The sequence below is a fragment of the Apostichopus japonicus genome, chromosome 22, assembly GCF_037975245.1.
Source record: "Apostichopus japonicus isolate 1M-3 chromosome 22, ASM3797524v1, whole genome shotgun sequence".
Taxonomy (NCBI): domain Eukaryota; kingdom Metazoa; phylum Echinodermata; class Holothuroidea; order Aspidochirotida; family Stichopodidae; genus Apostichopus; species Apostichopus japonicus.
The window spans coordinates 4582587-4607430 of record NC_092582.1 but is presented as its reverse complement, the minus strand read 5'-3'; the positions used below and the strand labels follow the sequence as shown (position 1 = coordinate 4607430).

At 38.2% G+C, this 24844-nt stretch overlaps 1 protein-coding gene across 2 annotated transcripts; it reads left to right on the top strand.

Annotated features, from left to right (window-relative positions):
• Positions 1–24583, top strand: LOC139963812 (uncharacterized). 2 transcript variants are annotated; one of them, XM_071964992.1, is made up of 14 exons: positions 1–240; positions 3818–3867; positions 5575–5752; positions 6511–6641; positions 9875–10563; positions 12522–12760; positions 13330–13487; positions 17209–17369; positions 18413–18525; positions 19592–19759; positions 20558–20709; positions 22127–22292; positions 23597–23681; positions 24102–24583. In XM_071964992.1, exons 5-13 carry the CDS (start codon positions 9899–9901, stop codon positions 23674–23676), a joined length of 1902 nt encoding a protein of 633 aa, XP_071821093.1. In that variant the 5' UTR covers positions 1–240; positions 3818–3867; positions 5575–5752; positions 6511–6641; positions 9875–9898; the 3' UTR covers positions 23677–23681; positions 24102–24583. The 2 variants fall into 2 exon arrangements, with proteins under 2 accessions (XP_071821093.1, XP_071821094.1); XM_071964993.1 differs by lacking the exon at positions 3818–3867.
• Positions 24584–24844: the final 261 nt, after the last annotated feature.

Sequence of the window (24844 nt, the reverse complement as noted above, 5' to 3'; positions counted from 1 at the left end):
CACTAGGCACACCATACACTTCCTTTGGATGTGCGGTACCGGTGCGGTACAGATTACAGAACTAACATGCTCTAGATCGCTGACCTCGGTGACCGGTGTGACTCTGAGGCATACGCTGTAAAGGTTAACAAGTAAAGATAGTTTTGGGGTTTGAGACGAATCTGAAATCGTTTGATTTACAAGGCTGGCTATCAGTAGATCGATCTGTCAACATGGATGCTGCTACCTTTCAATCAAAGAGTAAGACTAATGTTAACATTAAAAAGTTCAACAGTCATGGCGTGTTCACTGGCTGAGCTACTGCAGTGTCTGGTAGTTGTGGTTCCATGCATGGACATCTGCAGGGAGGAGTATAGGCCTAGGGGTTGGGTGAAGGGAATGACTATCCTCGGGACGTCCCATTGGACATTGGTGCTTTCAAATACATTCCATTTAAATTGAATTCTTCCCACATGTATTTTTATGCTTAATTTAACACATCTGAGTAGTTAAAATTTCACAATCACAGCTGAAGTCCTCATGACCTCCCCCTCCCCTCTAGGAGTAGACTTTGGGCCTAGTATACAATCTGGAGGAACTTAGCTGCGCTTCTGACATGTAATTTCATGCCTTGAACTCGCAATGAGAGATGAAGAAGTCTTCGAAATGCTCCAGCTGAACCCACTAGGACTCTGAGATATTATATTCTACAGAGTAAAATAAGAGTAATTCCTTGTTCTGACATGTATTTATATGCTTCAAAATATTTGGCAGAGGCCAAGAACTATCTGAAAATGCTGTACTCCTAGCCAATAACAGTGTACACAATCAGAAGTACTTTCAATGCATCTGATAAATCAAACTGTCACTTTATTGGTTTCATTTTTAACATGTTGCTCAGCCAGTCACTGCAACTGATCTCAGAATCTTTGAGCTATTCGATCTCAAAATCAATGTACTGTACACCTACCCCCTTGAGAGATGATCTTGCCAGGTTGCAAGCAGCTGGCTTCATCTGCCAAATTTGTGGAAATTACCGGCCATATTAGCAATCAGTACGCATGCAGTATTGCAGTCACTTATTGTTTAAATGGCCAGGCACCAATTCCCACCAAGTTTGAACTTGATCGGACTTACTGTCTGGGAGGTGTTTGAGACACTTTTTCGCAAACTGTTGGCCATTTTGACTTTTGACGTCAATTGACCTTTGACATTTGATTCCAACCCTATAAACACCTAAATTTGTCCTATTTTAAAATTTGTCTCATCACTCTCTACATATGTTGTTTAATGACTTTTTCTCACATGTTAACAAGCAGAAAATTGGCTATAAAAAACAATTTTTAGGTTTCTTGACCTTTGACCTATGACATCAATCATGCAGGCATGAGTTTACATGGTCAGGCACCTACCCAGGAAGTTTGAACTTGATTGAACTTACACTCTAGGAGGAGTTTGCGACACTTTTTCGAACACTTCCAATTGACCTTTGACCCCCGACATTAAACACCTAAATCTGTCCTATTTTAAAATTTGTCTCTACATATCATGTTGTTTAATGACTTTTTCTTACATGTTAACAAGCAGAAAATGGCTAAAAACCAATTTTTAGGTTTCTTGACCTTTAACCTATAATTTCATCAATCCTGCAGGCACAAGTTTATATGGTCAGGCACCTATGCCCACCAAAATGGGAATCCAAATACGGTTCTCAACAGAGTAAGCTCAAGAAAGCCATATCCGTTATAATTTTGAGGACTTTTCCATAAAGATTTTCCCCTTTAATACAGGGTCAAGGTGAGGTTTAGCTGAATGTCACCCAATATACTGACCATGAACACTTTGATGTACACTATGAGACTAGGTGTAGGAGTTGATGATCTGGTTTATCTAATCTCTGTGCATTTGAGGAGGTTTGTATTTACAGTTAGTTTGATTCATCTGTGGGAAGCATCTGGTAGACAGTATTACTTCCCTTTTACTATTTTATCTATCCTTTTCAAACAAAAAATGTCAAAAGAAATAAAACAAGTTATAACAACTCTCTTCTTGGAAAAGTATGTAGTTTGAGTATCAATGAGGATTGACATTTTCCCAATAACTTGGAAATATTTCTATGGGGCTTTATGTAATCCAGTGAGGAATACGTCAGAGAAGCACTAAAAAAACATCAGCGTGGGAGGTTTGAAAGAATCGATCATTTCCATTTTCCATGTAATAAAAGGAAGTTATTTATTGAAAATGTTGTTATAAATTTCATAACTTGGCAATGAAATTGAAGATTATAGGAGACATCAGACATGTTCAGTGAACACTTGAAGATTTTACCAGACAAAATTTGATATGCAGTGGGCACAAATCTGCAAAACTGAGGTATTCTTGTAATTTTAAAGGTTAATTATGTTATAAGGCAACAACAGAACATTTGAATGGAAACTGAATAGTTTGAGTTTTCAGACGTAGGACAAAATTGTCAAGATTTGCAGGCTTTAGGAATGAACGAGGGATTAAATTCTTCTTATGTATAGTTGACATCAGTGAATTTTTATATTTTTATCTGCAAATATTTACCAGAAATGTTTGGTTTCCTGTCAAACTGTCTCTTATTTTCATACGAACTTGGAAAGTTAGAAAAAATTGTGTTCGTTTGCTGTTATTATTTCAAATTACCATTGTTCAAATGGAATGGTGATGCCAGCATTAGAAATCTGCCTTCCCTCACCCCCTCCCCCATCCCATGGGGAGGGGAACTAAAAGCAAGATTCCTCATTCCACCTACTTGCATCTACCTGCATCCCTCTTTGCTGTCTCTGCAGTTTATTTTTCCTTCTATCTTTTACCTGGTAAACAATGAAATCTGCCATTCATGGTAAAGTCGCATATTACATTGTCATAGAAAGTGACAGAATAATACTACTTTACTTTTCCCTATAATTTTACTGTACAAATGGACTCCCGGTATGTACAAAAGTAATACAAGTTTTTGTATCAATAAAACTTGACATGACACAGTAAAAAGACACCCCTCTATCCAGGTAGGTTCATACAGTTTCCAAACACTGAACTTAGTAACAAATATTGATGAGCAATTAAATAGAGTGAGGAAGTGTTTTTATAGCGGAATGTTCATGACGTCATCCACTGACTGCAAACATTCAAAATGCCCAAACCACCTCTAATCTAAGCAGTTTTCACCAAATTTTGATAAAATCATTGTTGTAGAGGGTAGAACAAGAGCATATATTGTAATAATGCTGACAAACATTTCAAGCCCTCATGCATATTCAGTTTATTCACAATAATGACAAAAATTTTCTAGCCATTCTGCTAAATCAGACATCTGATAATATTGCATACTGTGTAACTGACCGATGAAATAGAGATGTCCTATTCCAGATTGTACCACAGGACTTTGCCTGAAGTAAAGGGTATCCTGACCTAGTTCTGGAAGGGCTGTAAAAATTGTTATTAAAGTGCCTGGGTCAGTTAATGCTCAAGATAGTATGGGATACATTTGCAAAGTATAAGTAGGCCTACATGAAAGCCAAAAGGCACATGTAAACCATAGATGTAGGCTGAATGGTTTCTCTGTGTTCTAAATGATATATCGATCCTTATCAGTGACATGAGCAAAGGGGGTCACCACAACAACCTCCATCGTTATTTCAGTGGGAAGGGGGGGGACGGATATGGTTCAATTGGGATGGGCATTTTGACATTCAGTTGGGGTAGAAATACAGTAGACCACCACACAATGTGTACTAATTTATAGTCTAAAATGTGCCCCAGAATGCATATAAATTTGACATCTTAACATTTTTTTTTCTTTTCACGGGAGATATGCAGGTGTGGATGCCATACATTTTTCAGAAGAGGAGATGAGTGTTGGTAGGTACTAAAATAACTACCAAAATGGTGGCACGTAAGAAAACAGTAAAAATTAAGGAACACCATGCACAAAGCATGCTAAATCTTTCCACTGTGTACCTTAAATTTAGTACAATTATGTTTGCAGCTAGGTTTTATTGCCCAAACTTTTTCCTTAGAGCAGGGGTGGGCAACCTTTTTGAATGAATGGGTCAGATATAAGGAGTGAAAAATTGACTGGGCCGCACCTAACCAACGATCTGCTCTTGATTTCAAAACCTTTGATTCCGAGAACTTTCAAGCAATTGGTGTGTGTACTTAATCTGTATTCACAAAAACATAATGTCAATACAGTACAGTTGATAATTAATGGGGATAAAAGGCCTACCTGACAGCATCATTAGTGCTGATAAATTCTAAGCAGCTAGCTCGTTTTTTGTGATGATGTAAAATAGATTGATTTTTTTTCTTTTTCTTAAGACATCTCATGGGCCGCAAAAAAATCACTTGCGGGCCCCATGTGGCTCAGGGGCTGTAGGTTGCCCACCCCTGCCTTAGAGGAATCTAGATTAAACCATGGCCCCCTGTCCCTCCTTGGATCTACCCCTGATACATTGCGATTCTATATGGTTTTCACTCAGCATTTCCCATCATTGAGCTTAAATTTGATGAGAAAGGGGGAACAATCCTTCCTGAAATATTCCTTTTGTTTACTTTTTTTCATGTTTTGTGGTGTGATCTTTTGGGAATAACTTCAACCCCACCTTTAATGCCACAAGAGTTCCTGTGGGGGGTGAAATGTGGTTCACCAGTTGAACAGTTATCTATAACAGCAGGATTTTGTCTCTGCCTTGGTAATTATAAATGTGCCTTGCGGTTCCTCCAGTGCCACTTCTGATAATCTTGGTGATCTAATTTCCTCTTGCAGAATATCAACCAGCAGGTGGTTCATCTCCTTTTGTCATTCAAAGATAATTTTTTTCTTCTTTTCATTTTACATGTATTCATCTCACTCTATAATCCTGATCTTTCCCATCCCCCCCCCCCAAAAAAAATAAAGGAATTAAGAAGTGAAATAAAAACGATCCTTTTTTTACTTTTGCCATGATAATATCACTGTTGCAATGAAATATGAGTGACAGAATGTTCACATTAATGTTTGTCTCTCAAATATCAATTTGTAGATGGCATAGTCCCTGCCTAACAGTGATACTCACTTGTGAATTACATGGGGTTAGCTTTCATCTAGGTGTTGACCCAGATCCCCGGTCAATACCCTGCAGTACCTTACTGAACACCTTGTCTGATCCATGTGGCAGACATCTCTATTTATATCTGAGTGGGAAAAACAGATAATAAGCTCAGCATGGCATCACCTAAAATACACACTGTAGATATAAATATATTCCTTGTTCCTGTATATTTTTCAAAGAATGAGTATTTTTGCAAATGACCTTCCTCTTGTATGGATGCCTGCTCAAATTTCTTGCTCAGTTTATTCATCACCTTCATCACAGATAATCCGCAGGCGATAACACCTTTCTCGGCCTAGCTACAGCTTCAACTGTAAAAAATCATCCACAGGGTGGCTGGAAAAATTTTGATGGTCGTTAATTAATTTTTCGATTTTTATTCAAGCTCTTCATGTTTAGAAATGATGTAATTTTCATCTTTAAAAAAAAAAAAAAAATATGAAAATTCAAGTATCGTCACTTGGATGTCTTTCAGAATGACTTTCTTTGATTGTGGAATGGAAAGCTTGGACAAGCAATCTTGGGAATGATGCCAATGTCATTCCTAGCAAGAATGTTTCACAACTCAGTGAGATGCATTATAGTTCAGCCCAACAAGTACCTGGAGAGCCTCAAAGCAAGATCCTCACAAGATGTGTTCAGTTTGCTGCAAGGTACATTTTCAGATACAATCCTTTACTTGGCTCTCTTAACAAAATACATGATGCCTGGGTGGGGGATAGGGAAGGGGGTGGGTAATACCCCATTTCAATCTGTGAGTGGGCTGGGGGATAGGGAGGGGGAGGGTAGCACCCCACTTCAATCTGCATTTTTTTGTTTCATATACTGCTGTCTACAATTCATGTCAACAGTTCATGACCTGTCCCATGTTGAAAACAAAATTACCTATATGGTCAAGCTTAATTGACAAAAAAACTCAATTGCTATGCAAATTTTCTTACCTCTATGCATGGTTGGCATCATTGGTAAATGTTTTTATTTAGTCTTGTAGCGACATCCCTTTAATTATTAATTAGCAATATTGTTGTGTTTTACTTTTTTTTTAATATCAACATCATTTGTTTTCAATTTTCCATTTTCCTTTGACCCTTAATTGTCAAGAGTGTGTATTATTTAAAACAGTCACAAATGCAAACTAATGTAACCCTAACTCTTCCTTACATCATATCTCACTTTACCAAGAAAATCATTCACTTTTTTGATCCTTGACACCAAAATAAAATGAAGAGAAAAGAAAACAAGTGTAGCCTGAAGGAAAGAATTTCCATGTCCTACTCTGATCACATTAAACTTGTGGTTTGGATAAGTGCCATCAATATTTAAACCTATAACAGCTGCAGCGGTTATTATTTCTGGCTTTTCTTCTCTTTCTTCCTTTAAACTTTTGAGACTTCTATTTGTCTATCTGCAGGGAATACTTCCATACCATAAAACCGATATTTTCGGTTTTGTCTGCGTCCTGTGAACAAGTGATCCAAAACGATTTCTTTCTGTGCAGGTTAGATCGACAGCAGAGAAGAGAACTATTTAATCGGAGAAGAGGTGAGTACAAGTTAATCCCTCTTTACAATAATCTGAATCTCTATATTGTCACCCATCTTGTGTTCAGGTGATACAGACCTGTTAAAAGTCTATTAATTAAGTCAGTGCATATACAATCCATACATACATCGACACTCAATTTGTATTGAATTGCTTAGGTATGTTGCCAGTTTCCCTTTTCTCAAACTGTAGCAACAGTGCAGTTTTATCCAAAATAAAAATCAGAGAGAAAAAAAAAGAAATGTTTACAAGTTACTGCTTATCTCCTGCAAAATACCTGTATAGGTAAAATAAGTAAAATCTAGAGAGCCTGACCTCAGAGAAATAGGTCAGTGCAGGATCTTCTGCAGAGGCTAAATTGAGAGGACACTTCATTTGTCCTCTGGGGAAGATTCTTGTTTCAATGGTATAAAACCTCAGGCCTATATATTTATACACATATAAGAAAGGGATCATGATTTGTCAAAGAGTTTAATAATTTATTATGAGCCTAGTGATAACTGTTCTTTATCATTGATACTAGGTAGCAATTAAAGTGAAATTACCGGTAGCAGTTATTTGTAGATCAGGGGTGGGCAACCTTTTTGAATGAATGGGCCAGATATAAGGAGTGAAAAATTGATTGGGCCGCACCTAACCAACGACCTGCTGTTGATTTCAAACCCTTTTGATTCCGAGGACTTTCAAGCAATATGTGTGTGTACTTAATCTGTATTCACAAAAACATATTATGTAAATACAGTACAGTTGATAATTAATGAGGATAATAGGCCTACCTGACAGCATCATTAGTGCCGATAAATTCTAAGCAGCTAGCGCATTTTTTGTGATGATGTAAAATAGATTGATGTTTTTTTCGTTTTCTTGAGACATCTCACGGGCCGCAAAAAAATCACTGGCGGGCCGCATGTGGCCCGCGGTCCGTAGGTTGCCCACCTCTGCCTTAGAGGAATCTAGATTAAACCCTGGTCCCCTATCTAGAAGTTATCTAGCAGTTACTTACCTACTGATGTTACCTATCAGTTATACTGTTCAGTTACCTAGACTCTCTTAATTTATTTACTAAATTGTTCTTTTAATATTGCATCTTAAGTGAGGTATTAAACCAAGGTTATTTGCATAGAGAAGAATGAAGGCTGCAGTTATTCCTCATTAGTTGGTAATTAGCTTAACAAGCAGCTCTATATCCACCCTTACAGGCCTGATAATTAACAGGAAGGTACCCAAGTTAACGCCTGGAAGCCTTCCTTAAGGGGGCTTTAGCTACACTAGAATAAACTCAACTCACTGGCACACATGTATGTGCTGTACATCTTAAAAAGTTGCAAATCCATCAACTTTGTTTCAAAAATTGCAAAATATAGCACTGTTTTGCATCTACTGTAATATCCATTTCACAAAAGCTCTGAAAGGGAAGGGGCCACCGATCTAGCAGCTCTTGCACCCCTCCACTTGACAAGATATCATCTAACCCCCTCTTCCCCCCCCCCCCCCCCTCCCACCTTGCTTGGATGTCTGATTAAAATCCCTGTAGTGTTTGTATCAAGCATGGCAGTGGATGGAGTGTATATGGTTAGAATTGAAAATATGAATTAATTATAATTGGAATAATTATGAAATTATAATTGGAACATACATGAATTAGAACACAACATAATACCTCAGCTGTCTATAAAAGCATACTAAATGCAAAATGATTTTATCCCACAATATGATTTTACAGGTCGACATTCGGTCCACTCACATAAAAATTTCCTTTGAAATAGTTATTGGAAGTGGAAAAAATATATATAAACCAATCATTTGGAACTTATTATTTCTTACAAACAAATAATATTATGTAAAAGAGGTTTGGTGAGAAAAAAAGGACCAAGATTATGAAGAGGAAAATCTGGGTGAATGTCAAATTTTGACAGTGTGCCAGCTAGTGTTTATAGCTATATTTGTGGTTCAATAAAACTGTAATACTAGGGCATGTGACTCCTACTATATAACATTGCACCAAAATAGTCTCATTTGGCTGCAAATGAAGAGGTGAACTTGTGGTCGGATCCTCCCCCCCCCCCCCAGAGTTTCACCTGTGATCGTTTATCATCTAACTACTAGTGAGCATGATGTTATTTCCAGAAATGGTGGAAAGATCAGCCCTGACATTTTATGGCTGGCTGTGTGAATGACCTACATATTCCCAGACAGCATAGTCTGCTTACAGTGTAAACTATAAAAATGTCATGATAACAGACATATATAGCATCTTTTGTTCCGGGGCCTTGCTAATTTGCAGATAAATGAAGAATAAATAGGTGTCATCGCCATTTGTGACAACTCGGAGGTTTATATGGGTGTTGAAAGTACGTGCGCATCATCACAATCCCTGTGGTAAAGACCGCCGATAGAGCATTTTGTCAGAAAATTACACCAACAAAATGTGACAAATGTCAATAGGTAGATGAGAGCGCAGTAAAAAACTAAAATAATCGTGAATAAGTAAAAAGTGGTAAAAAGCTGAAAAGGGCACCAGCAGTCCATTTGAGTCTGTCAGGGGGGCATCCGCCCCCCCCCTGACCGTATGGACGCTCCGCCACTGCTTTTGTTGTGACGACAAATGTATGGATTATATTTGTCAGACATATGAGCTGTATTAAATACCAATTCCAGTCAAATTTAGCTGAGAGTCAAGTTCATTAAAGAAATATCTCACATCAGTTTCCCTCCAGGGGCAGAAGGAGGGGGGGGGGATGAACACCCCATGGATGCACACCTGCTATCAAGCAACTACACATCCCCAGATCTTTGTGTAAAAGAAGTTACCATTTGGGTCTTACTCGATCTCCTGAAATATTATTGTCTCTCAAATTTTATTGTGCCAAACATTTAGGCGCCCTCAAAAAGTGCACTCCAAAATTTTAAACTGCAAACACTTTTTTAATGCACCACAATAGTTTAGTATCCCTTCATACTCCCCCCTCCCCCCCCCCCAACGCACACATTACTGATGAGTTCTTATATCTTATACTGGACTGATTGCTATTTTCAAATATGAGTAAATTATGTCAAAATATGGGATAGGTACATTTAAAAAAAAAAACACTTCATTGGTGGTTAGAATCTCCAAATCAGTGTTTTCCGTGTTGGTCATACGACCATGTCTTAATACGCATGTTTACCGAGTTGTGTTTGAGTTCATATATGATCAAGTTTAATTGCTATAATAATGTATCCTCTCATTTCAGGTATTCCTGCGACCAATTTCTATTATGGATATTATCAACCCGGTGTCCTTTTTGCTCTGTTTGGTTCTAGTCGTTAATACACATGTCCTCTCAGCTTTCATAGCTCCAGGGATGAGGGCAGAGGTACAAGACGAAGAGACACAGTTAGACCAGCTACCAGAGGGATCATCCGAGCCACCGGTGGAGTCCTCTACTCCTCCGAGTAACCAGGCTTTCTTGCCCGCATCTCGAACGAGAGACGAAAGGAAGAGAGTCACCTCATCAGAAGATAACGATGGCGAAGACGAGATTATTTCCGAGAGCAGGAAAGGTCAGAGCAAGAGGGGAAAGCGAAAGAGAAGTAAGGAGATGTCCTCAGAATGTGGGGAGAGATCGACTCACACGGGCAGAGGCGTGGACCAGAACGGAAGGAAACAACACCATGACGGCAAGAGCCAAAGAAAGCCGGGGAAAAAAGGAGGCGCCCAAGAACTGGCGACTGGAGTACCAGGTGGAGGGGGCAAGGAGGCATTTGATATACTCACCATGGGTGCAGTACAGATGATGAGCCAGTGGATGACAGAGGCCAAAAGGAGATACCCAGAGGAATTTGAAAGACTGGTCACCGAATGGTCTTACATCATGACTGAATTCGACAACATCAGTTTTCCGGACCCTAACGAAAATAACACGATGCTGGGCAGTCCGGGGTGAGTGATTTCTGATATTTCTAATCGTAATACAGCCAGAAATCAAGAATCTCCATGTTTAATTGAGTGCTTAAAACATGGTAACTTAGCCCATGGTACAAGCAGACATGAGGGCAAAATTTGTTGAAATTTTTGGGCAGTAGTTTCATCCTTCCCCCCCCCCATCCCCATAGTGCCAGAGGGGGTTCTGTGACCCACAGGGGTTCAACTTCATGGTATGATTGCGACTTTAGGGCAGTTTGACTGTATTTTCCTTTTAAGTCTATGACTATGTATAAACATCATTGCTGTCTTCCATTTTAAAGAAAAAGATTTAAGGGAGAATAGTAGGAACATCAACTTTGACATGTTTTACTGACTCTACAGGAATTATTAAGAATATAGATCAATTTCAAATTAATTTTGTAAATTTTCACTTTTTTGGCTAACAAGTTGCTACTGAGATGGATAATGATGCTGTTAAATTGCTCACGTTTGATGATGAAGAGTTATAATAATTGGGTCCCCCAGGTCCCAAGGGCCACCATTTCTTGCCAAACAGCCCATTTTGATCACGAAGAGCTCTGATAATATTTGCTAAATTTTTGGTGTAACTACACATATCTCAATTTTGCAAAGTACATTGGAATAGTCTCCCCTGTGCCCCACCCCCCCCCAACCACGGAAACAAAAACAAAATCCCCAGTAAAGTTAGAATACAAACTATGTCTTTGAACTTTAATAATTAACGCCTTCCAATTTTCTGTCTCTAGAGTTCGGTCTAGTTGATTTTTACTGTGATAAAACATGGTTTTATGTGTCTGTGTCTATCGAAAGATCTCAGTTATGTGTGAAATCGCTTGGACAGGAAGTTCTCACTCGTAAATTACTGGGTATTACCCTGGAAGAATTAAGAAGAAATACTCAGCTGTTACTATAAGAAAATGTAACTTTACTCTGAACATTTGAGAGTAATCCTAGTGGGCGGATTGCTTATCCGTTCCCAGCATGATCTGAAATGCTAAAGAAGAGTAAAACAGGTTAACAAGGTAAACCAGACAGAAAAGTCACGGACTAGTTAATTGGTAAAACACATTTTATACCTACAAAGGCTTCTGCCTGTCTGTATGTCTGTCAGTGTCAGCCTGTCTGCCTGTCTGTCTGTCAAGTTCAAAGCCTACAGCTGGTAGGATTTTAGCAGACTTGGGGAGGGTTGTAACATACATGAGGAGGGTGACCATTCCCCCACCAAAAAGAAAGACAATGTCATTTGTGGTCATGAGAGGTCAAACAGTGAAGTGATGATAAATATTTGATTTTCAAGAAACTTTTTTCCTTACGATCAGCAGATGATGGGTCCTAAAATTGTGTACACAACTTTCAGGCCAAAGATCATTTTGGTTCTTAAAGAGGTCAAAACAGCTAAAATCACATACAAGCTATAGTTTTATATCCTCCTCGGACTTTGATCAAACTCGGTCATACTAATCAAAACATGATATGATTGGTCAGTCGTGAAAGTTGTACTTAGCTGTCAGGTCACTATCATTTTTGGGGTCAAAAGAGATCAAACATCCAAGATCGAATAAAAGTCTACTCCTAGGGTTTACGTTTGATTACGATGCAATTTGCTCATAGCAATGGAGCAAATGGTTTGATCATAGATTTTGTATTCATTTTGAGGGTAAAGGTCATTTGGGGCCAGAAGAGGCCAAAGTAGGTAGCTTTCTACTTCTAGACAGTAAAAAATGGATCCAAAACTTGTCTTAGTGGCTCAAGTTTCACTAGTGAAACCAGTAAAGGGTATTATGTAACACCTCGATCCCTCGTTAAGAAAGCATTACTCATCATGTCATGTGATTTTTATGCGCTTTTTACACACTTTTTAGACACATGCAGTGCTGCCATGTTGTATCAGAGTTGAGCTATAGCAGCATTGCATGATGGGTCTAACTACTATTTTTTTCTCCTCCCATCAGAGAAGCATCAGATATGGCAAAAGATTTCGTCAATTACGATTCCGATTCGGGTTCATTGCCGAACTATTTCAAAAACGCCAGGTACAGTGTGGTGTGTGCCTCTCCGTCCGGATACGAAGTACGAAAATACGAATCCACCCTCTGGATCAACGTCATCGTTAATACGTCGTCGTACGACTTTGCTGGGATGATTGCTTTCAAGCGGCTGTTTGAGTACGCACAGGGGAAAAATAGCTTAGGTTAGTCTAAATCAACATCTGCCCGCACTCTTTCATTGTCAAAATCATATTGCTATGAAACTTTTTCTTCTTAAATAGTTTCATTCAAATAGTTCCACCCCCCTCTCCCTCCTCCCCACATTCCAGTCAGTTTTGTGACAATTCTCATATTATCCACTACTAAAACTTTTCACACTAGCGTTAAAACACGGCGATCTAACTTTGCTCTGGACTGGAGCTACATGTAGTTGGGGATTCGCCCAGAACCAATTAATCTCCCAACAGTTAAATGTACAAGGTGAACAGGGATGTATTTTAATGTTTAATTATGGACAACAATTTTGAGGTGTTGGAGTAATGCTGGTTTTTCAAATACTTTTGAAAATGGTAAGGTTTTGTGTAAGACAGACTTTTTAAAATCTTTGTAATTTTTTGGCAGATATATAATGAGCTACTTTGATATAAAGCATGTGTGATATCCAGGTTGCTATCAGAAAACGTATACCTCGCATCCTAAGCATTTCTTCCACAGACGTTTCCATCTTCTTGTTCCTCTTACACTCTTTATATCAAATATTCCGTTCTTGTAGGTATACAGGTTCCAATGACCCTTCCACTCCGGAAGCAGATTAAAAGTGTCAACGGACGTATTGCTCCAGTCTCACTGTTACGTGACGAGGGCTTCCGGGTGTCCATTTACCTCCCGGACGAATACATCCACAACCTACCAGAGCCTCTAGACGATGACGTAATATGTTTGTTTCATCTCTTGTTCGTTGGTTCTCTCTGATTATATTCGTTTCTTCCCCGCTCTCGTAACATAGAAGGTGTGGGACAAGCATGTATAGACAAACATATGGCTCTTGTGCTCCTTACAGGATGACTTTAGTCGAAATATTTAGTCTCGATGATATGTTATAGTCAAAGAAACAAAAAGAGATGGAAAAATTGAGTGCTGGCTATATATTCTAGCTGTTCTGGGTTTCAAGGTATTTCACATTTAAAAAATGAACCAGAATGCCAATAGGCTTAATAATGATGATTCCTTGCCAAGTTTTACAGTAAATGGAGAACCTTTAATCATAGGCGTAGGAGCCCAACTTGATTTGGGGGGGCTGTAACAACTTGCCCGAAAAAAATAACAAAAATTTTTCACGTGCTCCGCGCGTTAAACATGTTAACGTGAATATCATATAGGCATGCATCTGTTATTACATCGCATGCCAATAACATACAATCATTTGCCGTGTTATTACCCTTCCATATTGGTTAGAAATATTGGGGAAGTCGTTACAATAATAATGATAATAATAATATCAGTTTAACCATTGAAAAACACATTGCAAATTATTCTTCTTTCAGTAGGTGCCCGAAAAATTCTCAGCATATTGCCCGAATTTTTCACAACAAATTTGAAAAACACATTGCAAATTATTCTTCTTTCAGTAGGTGCCCGAAAATTCTCAGCATATTGCCCGAATTTTTCACCAACAAATTTGAAAAACACATTGCAAATTATTCTTCTTTCAGTATGTGCCCGAAAAATTCTCATCATATTGCCCGAATTTTCACAAAAAAATTTGGTTGGGGGTGCAGCCCCCCCCCCCCCCCGCCTCCTACGCCTATGCCTTTGATGTAAACTGTGTACAGACAGTTGGTATACTTTATTAGGTGGATACACATACCAAGTATGGAGTTTCACCCACCAGAAAGGTTTTGAGTTTTGTGTTGACATAGGTTTTCAGACTTTTGAAATCAAATGACATTTGACCTTCTCAATGAGCTGCATCCACACACTAAGTATGAGGTTTATCCAAGCTTTGCAAGTTTTTAGTTATTGTGTTTTAAAGGTTTCAGACTTTGTCCTTAAAATGACATTTTACCTCAGCTGGACACAATATAGTTTCTTCTGCACAATATGGTGCATTCATATACTTAAATATGATCAATCAACCAACCTTTAGCTTTTGAGTTTGTTTAAAAGCCTAGGCATTGCACACACCTACACAATGCCTACCTTCATTGTGACAGACAGATCGCAAGTTACTGAATCAGGTCCCAAAAATTAGTGTCGAAAATATCAAAATAAAACTAATGTGAAGGGAAGCTTGTTTGTCCGAGATAGCTGAAGTGAAAAGTAAGCCTTTCAGCAACAAATCATGACAAGTTACCCTGGACACAAGAGTACAAGTGCCTTAATAGTTTGGAAATAATTACAGACACGCCATTTTACTAAATTCCCGCTGTTTATTGTAACCGTAAACTTCAATGAACCCACAAAGTTGATGAGACATCATATTTCTTGTCCTTTGAGCAAACTGCTGAAATTACCCCAAAAATATCTAAGAGAAGCAAATTTGCTCCAGCAAGTTCACATCTATGGTCGCAATGCAAAATAAATCCAGACTTTACAGGACGTTGCCCAATAATTGGAAATGTAGGGTAGGTCAACCCAAGAAGGGGTGAAGTACATGTGAACCAAATCCATTTCCCTTTGTACCATAATGTTGTGGTTTTGTTGTTCCAAGCTTCCTTACCAGATTGAAGAATGTCTATAACCTTAAAATTCGTTGAACCCACATTGCTAAGAAGAATTTTTTTTCCAGAAAACGGCTGGTACATCGTTAAACCGACAGTTGGTTCATTGCTTTAATTGAAATGAATCAAATGCTTTCTTTGAAAGCAAGCCGATTGGTATAACACATAGATGTATAAATAAATACTGTCTTAAAGAGCAATTAACATAAGCCTCTTTGAAATTTTCTCCCCTGTCGTTTTGGCATTTATAACAAGATATAAATTTTGATCAAAATCACAGAAACTCCAGTAATTTGATAGTTTGTTTATGACAAATAAACAGCATGTTCAGATTCCTGACAATTAAGCCATGGCAGACAGTTTCTGTTTGAAATTACTTCAGAAGAGGCTTCATTTTTCTATTCCTTTGAGCAAACTGCTGAAATTACCCCCCCCCCCCCAAAAAAAAAATAGCAGAGAGTAGCAAATTCTATACTCAGAATTCAGAATAAATCCAGATTAACCAGACACTGCCCAATAATTGGAAATGTAGGGTAGGTCAACCCAAAAGGGGGTGAAGTACATGTGAACCAAATCCATTCCTTTTTTACCATAATTTTGTGGTTTTGTTGTTCCAAGTTTCCCTTTCCAGATTGCAGAATGTCTATTTATTAAAACCCACAAATGCATTGAACCTACAAAAGTTGATAAGAAAAATATGAACAGAAAACACATGGTATGTTGTTATTAAGTGACAGTTGGTTCATTGCCATAATTGAAATGAATCAAATGCTGTCTCATTTTACACCAAATTGCCAAACTATGTATATTTTGTGGGCACCAGTATACACTATGTACAGTGCAGGGATCAACATTCTTATATCTGCGTTGCTGGCATTAACTGCTGGCATCATCTGCATTATGAAATTCTAACTTAAACGTTTTAAATTTGATTTGTTTTAACCCCAAACTTCAAACCACCTTCACGGAACTGAGACAAACACCTGTCACCATATGTTTGTAGTGTTATTTTCGCTTCATATTTTATTTGTTTAACTTGAGACTTCTGGTAGGAATGTGCACCCCAGTTGGATTATAAGAAGTGTGAATTTAGTTATTGTTTCTTCTGTAAATATATATGCTCTATAATACTTGAGATTAAAGTTGAACTTGTCAACTAGTAAACCCTTTCTTTGATTTTAATAAAAAATTCACTATTTGTTATTATAATTGTGTAAAAGTAAGTTGGCCTGACGTTTCAATCCTAGCAGGATCTTCTTCAGAGGCTAAATGACAAGTAAGAGTAACAGAAGGGACAAAAACACGCACAGAATACAGACAGGTTAATGAGCATGGTGAACACAAAGAGATAGATGTAAGGGGATTAGTGGACAAGGGATGGAGAGAAGAAAGAAAGAAAGCAACAGGGGAAGATGAGAGGTGGGAGATAATCAGTGGAGGGACAAAGAGAGGATTAAGGGAAGGGGGTAGGGAATTATTAAGGGGGTAGGGTAGGGTATTATAATTCATGACACTTCAGAGCATTAGCTGTATAAAGTATCTAGTCAAATGTTGTTTAATAACGTAATCTCCTCCTGCCCCCCTCAAAAAAAATATAGAAGAAAAAGATGGACGACCTGAAAATGTTTATTATGTTCTTGTTATTGGTACAATTACCATAAACAAAGGAGTGAGAATATTGTTTTCAAAGCATGGAATCTCTAATTACTCATCAAATGACATTAGAATTTATCTTTGACTTATTTTTCTTTTAATGTATTTTCTTATGTTTTATTCAATAATATAGTTACCAAAAGGTGATAAAATAGGTCCTACTTTTATCAGTGCAGTCCTACAACATAACCTCTGATCTAAAGCTATACAGCAACAGCTTGCGGCATCCATACAACTGGTAAATTATGCAACTTTTTTACGCACATTTTCTCTCCCAGCTATTTCTGGAATATTCCGACCTGTTCGCTTATGCTTTCAACTTCAGCGGATGGGCCTATGGATTGAATGTTTACCAGAAATATTTTGAATGTCACAACGTTCTTGCAGAAAACAACGAGCCAGTCGAAGAGGGGAAGTTCTACATGCAGATGTATGACTCGTAAGTATACATACATGGACAAGGAAGTCATCTGTGCTTCCCCCAAATATGCTAGAAAGTTCAAATAATGGTCACTCACCATCACTTGTGATCAAAATGTAGCCTACTTTTTTTCTTCCACAATCTGAAAACCTGTTATTTACGTTTCTACCATATTAAACACTCAGCAATGGCTGGATGTTACCACCCTCTACGAATGCAAAAGTTTTGGCAAGTTTTTTTTTAACATGCTAAGCTTTGCTTCCATTGTATTTATGTGTGTATGGATGTATTTTTAGATCCTCCTGCAAGCAGGAACTTGCGAAGAAGCCATCATTGGCTTATCAAAGCCGCAAGCTGACCGAAGTCAGTCTCTTAGATTCATATTTAATGTCCATGATTATGAATTGTCAATTGTCAACAACTCTGTAACTGGAAGACAAAGATTAATCTTGGAGTGACTCGAACTCGAGCCCTTTTGATTGAAAGGCACTGGCGTTAACCACTGAAGTAAGATTATATACTAAATTATATACATAGTTTATAGATTATATACAAGAGTGTAAGTCTTTTGGTTTGAAGATGGAAGTAGTAAGAACTAAGCTATCAAAATCACCAATCTTTTGGAATGTGGCTCTATGATTTACAGTAAAAGCAATTGTTTTTGCTTTCAGACTGTTCAACTGTGCTTTGTGAACAAGATCTTTCACTCTGTATGTCATTAAGTACATCTATCGTTTGGGAATTGTTTTACAAGCAGACCCAAGAATGTTCTGTAATGTTGAATTTCACATGTGCTTCAAATGCAGTTTCTCATACTGAATGATGCAATTGGTACTGTTTTGCTTGCAAATTTTAAGTATTGCAATGTAAAGTTTTTTCTTTCGAATACAGAGCAAAAAAATTGTGATATAGGAAAGTTAGTTACTTGAAGACAGGGCATGTATGATATGTTGAAAAGAAAAGTCCAATCACAAAGCAGAAATGAGGAAAGTGACAATAGAGAACTTGAAAATTGATTGATTTTGTTATTAATATTTCTGAGTCTCTCCCCTACCCCGCAGGCCTTGGGTGATCAATGCAGCCGAGCGTCACAATGAGCTGTTGATTCCGGTCAGCTGTTCCCATGGAGGGTTCCACTCTTGCAACGGCCAACAAGCTGAACAGAGACAGATAGGTAAATATCTTCCCTTTATTTATTTACTTTGGAGGGTGTGGGGGGGGGGGGGAATTCTTACTCCTCTTTGATCTTGAATTAGCACATTTTGAACAGCTTCTTAAAGGCATTGAAGAATCGCCCCAAACCACGTGTCGCCCTCTAAAAAAAGTTAACTTTCCGTTGCTTGCAGGTGACGTTTTCTTCTTGTAGCTACAAAATGCAGACAGTAATGAAACGTGATACCTTGTTATTTTTATCTGGACCTGAGATGTCCAGCGCTGCTATGTACACTGTGTTGTGGGTATTGACCGTAGCTGCATGTATTGACTGTACACTAGTGTCTAATTACCGACTGTAGCAAGCTGTGTGTGTATTTTCTGGGATCGATGGTGGTGTCTAACACTTCTGTTACACCTCATTTGAAACTAGGTCAGATTTCCGTCATCAGAAGTTTCTTTGTGCACGAGTCTTCACTCCCTTTAATTTGTGTGCAAAAGAGTGAAGGTAAGGTATACAAACACTGAGCTGGTTTCCATCCTCACATGTTTGAGGAAAAGAGTGTATTATTAGGTTTTTTTGTTGCATTAATGTCTCCATAGGTCATAGGTAACCTTCACATGTCATGTTTTAGAACGAATACCGTCAAAACTGTATAAGATCACTTCATTTGAAATGGGCTGGTCACCGAGAGAGTATAAACAATGTCACAGGTAGAGCTGGAGGACATTTTGTGATTAGTTGTGAGAAGTGCAGTAAATATCCAAAAAAAAAAAATTTAACTTTATATGTGCTTATTATTATCACCTGAATGTTGTGATAAAGCAAAGAAATAAATGAAATGAAATAAATGAAAGTGGGTAAGTTTTAGAATTCACAATTTTAACCTATAATTGTTGATGTCTGACATTAATATGGGTACCGCAGCATCAAGTAGCTGTGGTACCGATATTAATGTCAGAGATCAACAATTATAAGTATCTAGTAAAACAAGTATAAGGAAAACCTTGTTACCTTGATGTTTGAAATTAACAGTGGATTTGTTATCTCCCCCTCCTCATCCCCCCCCCCACCCCTGTGAATTCAGAAGCGCTGGTTAAAATCAAAACCATTTCCACCAGACGCGAGGTCTCGCTGCAGCTGTTGCAGAGGGGGGTGTTCGTAACCCAGAGCTCCGACCTTAATCTCAACATGACAGAGAGGATATATGGAAGTTATCCAGGTTGCTTTTCAAGAATACATCCTCTTATTCAAAGTGAGTCCTTAATTTCTCTACCCCACCTTTTTTTTTGCTTCTTCTTTTTGTTTACTGACTGACTTTCTTCTCTTTTTCCCAATTAAATATTAAACTCGATCAAAAGTTTGTTCACATTATGTGGTATGAGGAAATTAATTGGTTGCATGCATAGAGGATATAGATCCAACCAATTGTAGATATGATCTGAATTAGAGTAAGGTGTATCCGGTGTATCTAACTTCAAACCAGTTTCTGGTGTATATTACTTAATACCAAAGTCCTGTGTATCTAACTTCAAACCAGTGTCCAGTGTATACTACCTCAAAACCAGTTTCCAATGTATGTTACTTCAAACCAAAGTCTGGTGTATCTAACTTCAAACCACAGTGTGGCAAACCATAACTTCAACCCAGAGTCTTGTATGACTGTAGTCAAGCCAGTTATCCAACCTCAAATAGCGTTAAAAGAAGCAGCTTCTTGCTTTGATTGTTGGTATTACTTTAAAACTATGGGATTCTATTCTCCCATTACAATGCAGCTCAATAGTTTACCCAGTACGTTATAGGTATGCCTATGGTTTTTATTGATAATAGTTAAGTAAAAATGTCCAAAGTTAAACACTTATTTGGGGGTGGAGAGGGGGTGGAAGGGGGAGGAGTGGGGGTGGGTGACAAGGTAGATCAAAGGCCCAGAACTTCATATACCTTTGGTATTTTCTTTTACATTTTGGTACAAAAACTGTGAAGTTTTGATAAATTCATACAAGGTTATATTTCTATAAATTTTTGTGCAATATGTGCATATCTTCACCAACAGCAAGTTACACTACCCACAGTGCACCTTACTTTCTGAAGCTAATGCCTAGAGAGTCGAGCAGTACGACAGACTGTAATCCCTGCTTCAAGAGCTTGTATTACATACCAGAGGTTATTTATGACAGTTATGTGCAGCCCAACATCCTTAGAGAGGTAACTAAATTAAGATCAACCAGTGGTGGAGCGTCCATACAGTCAGGGGGGGGCGGATGCCCCCCCTGACGGACTCAAATGGACTGCTGGCGCCCTTTTCAGCTCTTTACCACTTTTTACTTATTCGTGATTATTGACTTTTTTATTGCTCTCTCATCTACTTATTGACATTTATCACATTTTTTTGGTGTAATTTGGCGATGACACCTATTTATTCTTCGTTTATCTGCAAATTAGCCAGGCCCGGAAAGGGTCATTTCCGGCGATCTAGGGAGTATCTTTACTCAAGAAATGTCTGTACGCTACACGCCAACCAGTGGTGGCGCTCCGCTTAGATAGTGTCGAAAGCACCCCTACAGACCATTCTCGCCCCTCCTGACTAATATACCCTAGCTCCGCCACTGAGCTCAACCGTTCTTCGTCCCAGTTTCTGCTAGGATCACTCTTGGTGGATAAAGTCTGTTCTGCAGTACTGACCAGATGCTGTTGATGCAAATTTCTGTTTTATAAGTTTGTCAAAACTCTATCAAATCTATCAAATCTTTTCTTAATAACTTCCTACGAAGGCTTCCACAAGGCTACCCAGAACGAGATTATAAGCGCAACTTGTGCTTGACAAATTTGAAAAATACATTTTAATATATGTTTTTCAGGCTTTGAAAGTCTTAGTATGCTTTTCAACCAAGTTTGTGTTTCTATTTGAGGAGCTCGACCTCATCATTTGTCTGGCATAGTCCAGCCACTTTGAATAAAGATCTTCTGGAAATTAAAATTGTGTCAACCTTCTCAGATAAGCAGAAAAATTGGTTTCGTTTGTCTGTTACGCATGTAACTTGCCATTTGTACTGATTGAAAGCCTTCTAGCGATACCTCTGCTTTTTAAGTTTGCTGATTGGTGAAAAGCATTGAATCATTGATTTTCAAAAATTTCATGATTCTTCTGATTGCAGCTTCCATAATTAGTAAAAAATTCCAACTACTTTGATTTTTCTTGCCGTAAATTTGAAAACAAATGGTTGCCCCCCCTTCCCCCCCAAGAAAGTTGAAGTAAAATAATTATTGTCACAATTGGTCAAACTCTTATCCAACTTTGGGAGAATTCTCTTTGGACTAGGATATGTCTAGGATGTGTGTGTCTTTTTTGTATTAAGGAAGACCTAAAAAGTTGGAGCCTTTGGTAAAAATACTAACTACTTGTGTGTCAATTATTGCTGGCCTAAAATGGGGACCAATAACACATATCTGTGCTTTATTGTAGATTGGGTCAGGTGCCCATGTAGGAAACTCTGGTTGTTCTGGTTTTCCCAAACCCTGAAATTTGACGATAACATAATTGATTATCTTCATATATTACTGGTTTGTCTGTTCCTGTGTTTATATTTTCTTTCTCCCCCCCCCCTCCCCATTTCCATTCCAGGCTCCCCCTGTGGTTGATAGTGTTAACCCTACGTTGTACTTTGTCATGAAGTTCCCAAAGCTGCCTAAACTCAGCCGGGATGACATTCTCGATAGCTATGACAGGATGCAGAGTATACTTCAGAGCAGAGGCTACTGTTTCTCTCAAGATGAAGTCCTCGTGGGTTGTAAGTAATCTTCTTGTCACAGTGTTTGGTTGTCTAATAATAATATTATAAAACTTCTTATAAAGCACTTTCCATGAAATCTCAAAGCACTGTACAGCATAACATTTTAAAGCTTAAAATTATAATAAAAATGCACAATAGTATGAAGAGAGGTAAGATAATAAAAAACATATAAGAATAAATCACTCTTAGCATTTAAAATATGACATTGGGGTCAAAGGTCACACTGTTAGGTTTTGTTTCCACTGGAGCATGAGCAGCGGATCAGATCCACTTCCGATCCTCTGCTCAAGACTTCCCAGTGTGAACAGTCTCGCATCCAGGATCCGACCTAAAGATCTTGACTCCCCCCTCCCTCTTACCCACTCATCGTGAAGGGATCAAATCCAGAGCTTGATATCGCAAAACTCTGAATGGTGGTGACGATCACTGCATGGGAACTGAATAAAATACTACAAGGTTCGTGATATCCTATCACATTAATAGTTAGCAATAGCCTAAGTAGCTGCAAACTTATAAATGGCTGACATTGAATTCCAGGTTTGTTGATTAGTGGTATTTTAGTAAATAACATTTGCAGATATCATCATGGTGGCAGTATTGCATGTAAGTTGTTTGTCATTGGCATGTATTTAATGAACAATGAATAATTTCCAGGTGTCATGGTGGCAGTATTGCATGTAAATTGTTGGTGAGTGGCATGTATTTAATGAACATTAATTTCCAGGTGTCATGGTGGCAGTATTGCATGTAAATTGTTGGTGAGTGGCATGTTTTTAATGAACATTAATTTCCAGGTGTCATGGTGGCAGTATTGCATGTAATATGTTGGTCCGTGGCATGTATTTAATGAACATTAATTTCCAGGTGTCATGGTGGCAGTATTGCATATAAATTGTTTGTCAGTGGCATGTATTTACTGAACATTAATTTCCAGTTGTCATGGTTGCAATATTGCATATAAATTGTTGTTCAGTGGCATTTATTTACTGAACATTAGTTCCATGTCGTGATGATGTATTTAATGAACATTAATTTCTAGGTCTAGGTGGTGGTATTGCATATAAATTGTTGGTCATTGGCATCTATTTAGTGAACAATAATTTCTAGTTGTCATGGTGGCAGTATTGCATGTAATTTCTTTGTCTGTGGCATGTATTTAATGAACATTAATTTCCAGTTGTCATGGTGGCAGTATTGCATGTAAATTGTTGATCGGTATCCTTTAATAAAGAACATTGTGTTGCATCTCTAACTTAAAAATAACTGAGCAGCGTTAAGACTTGTTTTTTTTTTACTTTTAGTTCGGAGAGACCAACAGTGGTTAAATGACCTGGAAATGTTCATTCCCGTTGATCTTCACTGTTCTGATTCACAGTACTAATCAAGGTAAGAGAAATGATCATTAATTACACTACAGGGAGGGGCGTGTGTATAGGGGAGAGGCGTGTGTAAGGGGGTGGGGATGAACCAGGTGCATGAGTGTGAGCTAAGGGCTCGAGCATTGTGGTGGAGGAGAAGGAACTGCATGGGGCCTGTGGATGGGGGAGAGACTGTTACATGGAGTTGGGAAGGGGATGTTACATTGGGGTGGAGATTAAGTGTTGTGGAGAGGCTGAAGCTAGGGAGGGGTGCTGGTACATGGGTTTAGGAGGGGTGATGGTACATGGGGTGAGGACGGGAGCATTGTGGTGGATGAGAGGCTGAATTTGTTTAACTAGTGTGACAAACAATCCGGTCATGTAAATTACATATGTAACAAGTTAGTGCTTGAATTGATTTTATCAGTATTACATTCCTTATCTACAGGAAGCAGTTGATGCCACCCATTAAACCCTCAGAAAATTGTGCCGTTGGGTGAGCTCCCAAGAAAGACGCTACCCTACAGCTAATTGTATGTCACTATTTCTATTTTTAAGTCACGAAAATCTGCATCTGAAAATGAGCTTGAATTTCATGTAAATCATGTAGCGGAAATAGGTAAACAAGGTATATGGCAGGCTCTGCAGTCTGCAGTTTTTATTCCTTCTCTTATTGTTTCTTAGACCATGGAGTACGATTGGCAATTTGCTTTCATACCCTCGATTTTGTCTTTTATGTGCCATGTGCCTTTGTTTTGATCTCTGAATCCATATATTTATCAATTCTATATTTTCTATATATTTAGACTGCATGGGCACAAATCCCTCTAAGTTGAAAATAGGATCGTCATTCCTGTTGGAGTTTTAATATTTATACCAGATTTAATTTCTCCTTTGATATGGAAAGACAGCTGTAAGGAAAAAAAGAAAGACACACACCTGTTCATCTCTGGAGATTTGATCTAACAAATCATTTCAGGAACCCAGGAATGAGAGATTAATGACATGCTGATGTGTGATGTCAAAGGTCAAAGGTGCAATTGAGATTAACGGTAGCCTTTAAAGACTGCAGTTTGCATTGAGACTGTAACTGAAAGCATCTTACTTTTGTCTAAATTCTAAGATCCCAGTGACATTCCAAGTGATGAAGAATTAGAGGAAAATGATCCTCAAAATTACATCTGATTTTTG

Excerpts from the sequence above, each read along its gene's own strand:
- LOC139963812 (XM_071964993.1), top strand. The coding sequence starts at position 9,899 with ATGGATATTATCAACCCGGTGTCCTTTTTGCTCTGTTTGGTTCTAGTC. Across the intron at positions 13,488-17,208 it reads CAGAGCCTCTAGACGATGAC|CTATTTCTGGAATATTCCGA; the intron begins GTAATATGTTTG and ends TTTCTCTCCCAG. Across the intron at positions 17,370-18,412 it reads TACATGCAGATGTATGACTC|GCCTTGGGTGATCAATGCAG; the intron begins GTAAGTATACAT and ends CCTACCCCGCAG.